This window comes from Limulus polyphemus, unplaced genomic scaffold (assembly GCF_000517525.1).
Source record: "Limulus polyphemus unplaced genomic scaffold, Limulus_polyphemus-2.1.2 Scaffold3149, whole genome shotgun sequence".
Classification (NCBI taxonomy): domain Eukaryota; kingdom Metazoa; phylum Arthropoda; class Merostomata; order Xiphosura; family Limulidae; genus Limulus; species Limulus polyphemus.
The window spans coordinates 85,526-94,328 of NW_013668759.1; the positions used below are offsets into that span (position 1 = coordinate 85,526).

General features: G+C 33.5%; 1 protein-coding gene across 2 annotated transcripts in view; it reads left to right on the forward strand.

Annotated features, from left to right (window-relative positions):
• The window catches only part of LOC106468754 (TNF receptor-associated factor 4-like), a 57,474-nt gene that overhangs the window by 46,030 nt on the left and 2,641 nt on the right, over positions 1–8,803 (forward strand). For both annotated transcript variants that reach the window (XM_022397117.1, XM_022397116.1), the window contains exons 5-6: positions 1,539–1,700; positions 3,657–3,812. In XM_022397117.1, the coding sequence (XP_022252825.1) occupies positions 1,539–1,700; positions 3,657–3,812 (318 nt within the window). The remainder of the gene's footprint in view (positions 1–1,538; positions 1,701–3,656; positions 3,813–8,803) is intronic.

Here is an 8,803-nt window from a genome sequence, read left to right on the forward strand (position 1 = left end):
ATGCCGGGCCCCACGTAGACGGATAACATAGTATTATACAGATGCAATTTAATCACAACACGACTTAATATTGACACTTTAAATAAAAAAAAAACATATTGTGCAGATTAGTTTCACATTAATGAGATGTAAAGGTAGATGTTAATGCAGTCTAAGGAGGAAGAATATCAGTGTTTTCGTTATTTTTTAGTTTTAAAGATTAGCCCTACATAATATTTCTAGATAAACTTTTCTTGTTCAGATTTCAATTAGAAAACAATTTCTAATAATATTTGTAGTTTAGTTGTACTTAGGGCCACATAAGAATTTTTTATGTCGTTATGTCTCTTGGAACGATGCATGTTGTTTTAAATTATTTAAAAGTTTCCCATGTCATGTCTTATCTACTGTAAATCATCGAAGGTCCGCAGAGAAGACATGGAAGTCCACCTGAAGGACCACTATCAATCTGTAATGCTTCATTGTACTTTCAGAAATATGTGTTGCAAGTTCAAGGTGGTGTTAATTCTGACATTCTTTTGGCTCATATAACCAACTCAAATCTGATTTAGTCAGGATAAACTGTAATGTTTCTCCTTATACTGTGTCTGATTAAGTAACGACTAAAATGTAATGTTTCCACTTGAATGTATGTGATTTAGTCAGGACTAAAATGTAATGTTTCCACTTGAATGTATGTGATTTAGTCAGGACTAAAATGTAATGTTTCCACTTGAATGTATGTGATTTAGTCAGGACTAAAATGTAATGTTTCCACTTGAATGTATGTGATTTAGTCAGGACTAAAATGTAATGTTTCCACTTGAATGTATGTGATTTAGTCAGGACTAAAATGTAATGTTTCCACTTGAATGTATCTGATTTAGTCAGGATAAACTATAATGTGTGTATAAAACTTATGAGTCAAAAAGTTCTATAAGACCAAAATGTGACACCAGTAAATGCAAAACTCTAGATAATCCTCCATAACAACGTTTAGTTACCGATGAAAACTCATTTAATGGCTCTGACAGGGTAACCATGTATGGCATAGATTAAAATCTAAGATAAAAGAGCAAACCATGTTACTGATAACTACAGAGTCTGGAAGAAGGGTCACTAGACACAGGCATACGGGGCCCGTGCTATGAATCCTATGCCTATTGGTCCGAGCCCCGAATATTTTAAGCACCTAGCGACGTCTCTGGAGTCTGGTAACAGGACGGTACACATAGTACAGCGAAAACTCATGATTATGCAGGTAAAAAATAACAAAACCGTACAATAAGTATTGCAAATGGAAAAACAAGTGTAATCCAAAATAAATAGCTTAATCTCTTTTTAAATTGTAAGTTTGTTCCATTTTTCTAACATAACTATAACTTACTTTATTAAATATTTGAGCATAGATCATATAATCATGAAAGATAATTTACCCACCATCTATGTTGTTATCAACAGCCGTCAGTAACAGTAAGAACGTAACCAGTACACGAGAAATTATGTCTGATGACAACAACTAAATAAAATAATATCTCTGTTGATAACCGATCTTTTAGGGGCACGTGAGTAGCTGCCAGTATGAGCCAGTATTTTGTGAGAATAAATGTGGGCTGAAGATTCTACGAAGATTTGTCTCTAGTCACCAAATGAGCGAATGCTCCAAGAGGCTAGTGGGTTGTCGATATTGCCAAAAGGAGTTTGTTTATGATACGTTACAGGTTAGAGTTTTTATAATTTTCCTTGTGGTCTAGAACATTTACTAAAGTTGTCATTACAATATTTTTGTGTGTGTTTATATTATCAAAATAACATGGTATCTTGTAATAATGCATTATTTATATCGATCCATTTTTACATTCAAAAATAAATTCTTTATGGCTGAAAGTTTCAGATCTGTTTACGTAGGCCTATACCAGAATCTGATTAATTAAAGCTGTCGCATCACGTTTTACACCAAGCAATTAATTTTCATTTAGTTAACTAAGATCTAGTATATGTACTGTTTAAATGCTAAATTTTAGAGGAATCAACTGTTGATGATAACTATTTTAAATAAGTCTTATTGCTAAGTTTGTAATTAAAGTATCTCAATAGATGGTGCTTAATAATTGAATCACTTAAGAATATTAAGTTAATGCTGTAGTGATAAAAACAAGAATTGGTAATGCCACCTTTTTTTAGTGGTTGGGGTCCAGGTCAGGCAGTGACATGGTAGGCATTAAGGGTTAAACGAAAATTGAGTAAGCACAATAATCCTCAAATGAGATATAGAAAAAGTTTACCCTCAACTACACCGCTTGAATATATTAAAACTGAGAAACATTTTTGTTTTATAAAAAAAATGCACTTCGAGTTGTGGAAATATTTAGATTAATAATCTAATATGATGAAAGTGTTTTCTTACTTGAACACATTGTTTTCATTGCTACAAAATTTCAAAATGAACCAATCTGTGCAATCTGTGGTTATGGCCATTGTCTGAGTATTGTATATAATTATCATATCCGGCCAATAATTATGTTTTTATTCTTCATGAAAAACCTTAAATTAAAGTGCCTTTTTTATTAACAGACAAACAGTTATCCATTTTTATTTTTCAGGTATTTAATTAATAATGAATACTAATACGTTCATAATGAATTGATATAAAAATCACGTTACCTATAACAAATAGCAGTTTTAATTAGAAAGGCTTTTCACGTTTAATAACTATTTACTTGTTCTTCGAATTACATATTAATCTTAATGAGAACTGTATAGCCGACAATTGTTTTTACATCCCAACAATATCTGATTTTGAATGGAAGTGTTATGTAGTAGACAATGTGTTTTTACATCCCAACAATATCTGATTTTGAATGGAGGTGTTATGTAGTAGACAATGTGTTTTTACATCCCAACAATATCTGATTTTGAATGGAAGTGTTATGTAGTAGACAATGTGTTTTTACATCCCAACAATATCTGATTTTGAATGGAAGTGTTATGTAGTAGACAATGTGTTTTTACATCCCAACAATATCTGATTTTGAATGGAAGTGTTATGTAGTAGACAATGTGTTTTTACATCCCAACAATATCTGATTTTGAATGGAAGTATTATGTCGTCGACAATGTGTTTTTACATCTCAACTATCTCTGATTTTGGATCGAAGTATTATGTAGCCGATAATGTATTTCTTATATCTTTATTTACAGTAAATTCCTCGAGAACGAGTAAAAAACTGTTTGTTGACTAAAGAATTAGATCTGGGGAAGGGGAAAGATTGATTTTCGGAGGCCGAAAATATTGTTAATTGCGAAAGTACCCAACTGGAAAAACAATGAATTCTAATTTTTATAAATAGTTAATTAACTATATTAATAGTTTTGAAAAAGAAAAAAACAATTTCTTACACAGTTTTATACTAATGGTTTAATTTATTTTTAGTTTCGCTTTAAATACATAACTGACTCTGATCGGAAATTAATGTTATTTAACTTTTTTTTTCAGATGGACAAGTAAATTTCATTGTTGATTAACAAGTTAAACCACTTTAGTACCCAACAGGATTGAAGTAGTTTTTAAGCTTTTTGTAATGTGGTGAAACTGTAATTAATTCTACGCCATTATCAACGATGTAAACTGTAGATATTCAAACGTGTTTGTTTCATCGTGATCTTCCTATTTACAGAACCACACAGCCAAATGTCCCAGGTATCCACTGCCATGTCCTAACCGCTGTGAATCATCGAAGGTCCCCAGAGAAGACATGGAAGTCCATCTGAAGGACCACTGTCCATCTGTAGCGCTTTATTGTGTTTTCAGAGATATTGGTTGCAAGTTCAAGGTGAAGTTTATTGGGACTAACTGGAGTATTGAACACGTATTGAAACAAATACATGGCCTTTAACTCCAGGAGAAACAACTGCTCAACTTTGAGTTAATTAAGACATTTTCAGGAGCAGCAAGCGAGGTCGAAATGCATATAACTGGAGTTACAGGCCTTTGTTTTTGATTTAGTACACAGTAAATTCCATTGTTGTTTGTTATAGTACTTAGTTTAAGTTTGAGATTAAATGAAGACTGGCACATCATGGCCAAGTGGTTAGGACGCTTGATTCACAACTTGCGGGTCACGGGTTTGAATCCCCGTCCCACCAAACATGCTCGCTCTTTCAGCTTCATAATGTGACGGTCAATCCCACTATTCGTTGGTAAAAGAGTAGCCCAAGAGTTGGTGGATGGTGATTTAGCCTTCCCTGCTAAATTAGGGACGGCTAGCGCAGATAGTCCTCGTGTAGCTTTGCGCGAAATTCACAGCAAACTAAATCAAGACTCAAAAGTATTGTTTTTAGTAGCAAGCAAAGACGGACATTTTTCTAAAAGGGTAATTGAGCCTTTATCTATACTTAACTTAGTGTTTACCTAATTTTTAATGTACTGTCAGTTTGTCCGCTTTTGTAGTGTATTTTCTTTTATTTCAAGATTTAAAACTAAGAAGCGTTGTTTACCAACATTTACAAGAAAGTTTCAATAATATTTAACAAAGATAAAGTAGATTCTAATAAAATTACATCACTAAGAAAATATTAACTTTTCCTTTCTTTGGTAATAATTTACAAATTCATTATTAAAAAATTAGAAAATATTAGTGTTCTATTTTTAGTTTTTTTGTGTGTGGATATTTATTACTTATTGTTACAATAATTTTTTTGACTCCCAATGGCACAGATGTGTGTCTGCGGACTTACAACATTAGAAACCGGGTTTCGATACCCGTGGTGGGCAGAGCACAGATAACCCATTGTGTAGCTTTATGCTTAACTTCAAACAAACAATACAATATTTTTTGTAACATCTGCTCTTTTTGAAAGTCACTGTATTTAACTTATTTTACATATTATCAACATAAAATTTTGGAATTTGATATTATATCGCAAAGAATTAAATTTATAAGATGTTGTTATTGTTGTTTTGCATAATTACATCAAGCTCTGCCAATAATACAGGTCTGCGATGATTTTATTGTCTTGGAATTTTTACATGTTCTACAGTAATTCCTGTACGCTGAATCCGAAAATGATATCCATATTTATCCACCATGCACAGATATTTTACAAAACGTTATATGTACTTTTACATAAGTAAATCATTTTCATTGAAATCGGGTCACATTTTGCTATGCTTAAAATGTTGACAACCGCTGGCTATAGATTTCTCTAGACCAATCGCAACCCTGAGAGTCTTATCGATCGTTCTAGAACCCACAAAGCTACCCAATGGGTTTTCTGTACTGTGCCAACCACGAGTATCGAAACCCGGTTATAATTTCACAGACATGCCGCGAGCCACCGGGGGGGGGGGGGAGCTAACGCATCGAACGTGTAACAGTGTATGAAAACATGTAATATCAATTTACATATAGAACGCTCTGTAAACAGGATTTTATAAAGACGTCTTCAGATTGTTCACTATATATATCAAAATGATATCATAGAGATCGTGGTAGTTATGGATATCACGCTATGGTTTTTTTAGAAACGTCAGCATACCTCAAGATTTAAATTAAATTAAAAACCCTCCCATTAACATCACTTATCACTCATTACGATATAAAGATTGTTTTGCAAGTTACCCAAATGTGTATCTATTTTTTTATTACTTTCCTCGACATACTCCTTATATATCCAATTGTCTTTATGTTTGCCATTTCGTGGGAGTTGATTTTAAATTGAGATCTCATGAGAGTCTCGTACCAGCTCTCGTGGGCCACCTCATTTGGTGACATACTGCTTGTTTGTGAAACGGGCATTATAACTGGAAAGTAGTTTGTGTTTATAATTTCAGAATTATTGGCTTACCTTCTTCAGAGTTAAGTTTAGTTTATTTCAGCCATTAGAAAGAAATGTGTTTAAATTTTCCAAACGCCAAAGTTTGACTAAACTGTGTAGAAATTTTACATAGTTCGTTATAATAAAAGAAACAAATTTAATCGAGTGTCTGTATTTTAGTGTTTTCTCTGTTCTTTAAGTACCTCGGAGGGACAACGGTAATTTTACGGAGTTACAACGCTAAAATTCGGGGTTCCGTTCCCCGCGGCGGATACAGCAGATAGCCCAATGTAGCTTTGCTTTAAACCAAACAAAAAAAACTTTTCTTTAAAACAATCACGATTTCAAAATGCTTTCTCTCAAACTTTCCGTAATCTTATAAAATAACTCAATACCTCTACAATTTCTTTCCATTACTGAGCGTTGACTGTTCAATATGAAGTAGGGTATATAGGCGTACGTGTTTACAATAACAACACAAAAGTATAAAAGAATAGAACCAATATAGTAGCTGATAGCGGGAGTCTGTTTAGTATAAATAAGAAGAATCTGAGAAACAAAAAAGGAGCCATTAAGTACCGGGTTTGTAATTTTAGATTAGCTGATGGGTCAAAGTTATTATCTAACCGGACCTTATTATTGTTATTCATTTGGCTGACGACTTTACCATGCCTAACATTATTATTAGTAATAATAGTAACTAGTTTCTAGTTTTGTAGAATTTTGCGAAAATTACTTGATGGACATCTGCGCTAGCCGTTTCTAATTTTGAAGTGATAGACTAGAATGAACTCAACTAGTCAACACCACTCACCACTAACTCTTGAGCTACTCTTTGGCAACGAAAAATGGGATTGACCGTCACTTATAACGTTACCATGTTTAGAAGGACGAACATATTAAGAGACGGGATTCGATCCCGCGAATCGAGTGACCTATCCATCAGGCCATGCCAGGCCCTAATATATTTGTATATTTGTCTTTAAGCGCAAAGCTCTACAGCAGGTTAACTGTGATGTGCTCACCGTAACCCGATTACCGCTGAGCTACGCAACTAACAGTAACTATCAACTTATGATTTCAGAGACACTCGAAAAAAAAGTAAGTGAAACTCTCAGATTGGGGTAGAAAAAGAATAATAAAAGTGGGCTGTCATTTACAAATAATGTTTCTATTTAACAGGTATAAATATACTTCATAAACTCTCCGAGCACTAGCACTCTATTGGTGAAGTGTCAGTGCTGATCATATTGTGATTTCAGTGTTTTGTCTCCACTTGTTCTTCTGTTTTTAGATTTTAAAAGATCTTTACCACAGAGTATAATTGGTATGGTATGTTGTGATATTTGGTTGGAGTGAAGGTAGCCCATAGTGATCCGAACATACCCTGCTGTACTTGGTTGGAGTAAATTTAGTCCATTTATTATATATATTTAATTCGTAAAGAATCCCCCACCCCGAGAAATTAATCCCTGAACTTTTTTTTTTTTTTGCTTTTGTTAGTGCATTCATAAGTCACTCAATATACACTTTGCCACTGACTTTTAGAAATGATTACTACATTTCTTCACACTAAAGTCAATGTCTATATTGACAACTCTCTTATACGTTTGACCCCCGAGACGTCACTCACCAAAGCTAGCCGAGTGATTCGGTTAAATATGCATATTTGGAGCGCAGCAGAATATCGATGGCTTTTTTTACTATTTTTGTCTTTTAAGTTACATTAAAAAATTGACAGCATGTTATAATAGAACCTAAATATTCCATTTGTACACACACACACAAATCGTCCTCCGATGGGATAGCGGTAAGTCTATGGACTTACAACGTTAACATCCGGGGTTCGATTCCCCGCTATGGACACTAGCAGATAGCCCAATATGGCTTTGCTCTAATATAAAACAAAAACAAACAAAGATCGATTAATAAATCATTTAACGTTTAGCAATATACGAAACAATTACTAGAGGACATAAAAAACAATAATACTGAAGCTGCTTAAAAACAACACTAGAGGGATCGGAAAAAAGAAAAAGAGGTAGGTAGCATTTAGACTTGGTTGTAAATGTTTGATTAATAAAACTCTCGTTATCCGCAAAGTTCTTTCGTTCTCTACTGAGTAAATAGTAAATACATTTTTGCAAGCGGTCATTCAACAATCAACACATATTGTTAATGTAAAGTTAAGTCAGTGTAATGGTTTTCTTTGTTCGGGAAAAATTTGGTATAAAGACTTCATCATTTTTTCCTCGTCAGAGTACGAGAAAACGTTACAGTCAGATGAGAATTTATTCATCTTCTATAGGAAAGTTCGTATTTCTTTCTATTGATTAAAGATATCGTGAAAGTGAGGCTATTGTTGTTTCTGCGCAAAGCTACAAAGTGGACTATTTGAGCACTGTCTACTGCGGAAAATCTAGCCCCGGATTTTAGCGTTGTAATTCTGTAAATTTTCGATGACCCACAGAAAGACTGAAAGATAGGAAGCGTGACTTTCCTAACAAATACTTCGAATTATTTAAAAAATTAATTGCAGCTTCAAGATGTGCATAATGATAAAACACCATTGCTTCTATTCGTTTCTATGTTTCAAACTATATAAAGGACCTGGTGGGTTAGTTTAGGCTTAACAACCCAATTGCCTACTCCTAAAAGTGACGTTGTCAGAACCACGTGGCAACAAAAGTACTGATTTGTAGTTGTTTGTTTTTAAATTAAATGCCAGTTTCTGCTTGAGCTGAAAAAGAAGCGTCAACAGCAGGTTATTATTTAACCTTTTATGCTTAAATGGTTGTCACATTCAGAAAAAAATATATTAAAGCATTATTGCTATCTAAATGTTTGTTTACATCAGGCCTTGTTACCAAAAATTCTGGTTGAAAGGATGAATGAAAGAGGCAACTTTGAACAAACGAAAGAGCCTGAAAATATACAAGGATATATATATATATATAATTTTCTAAAAAATAGTTCCAAATATGAGTTAATTTTATTACGCTTCGAC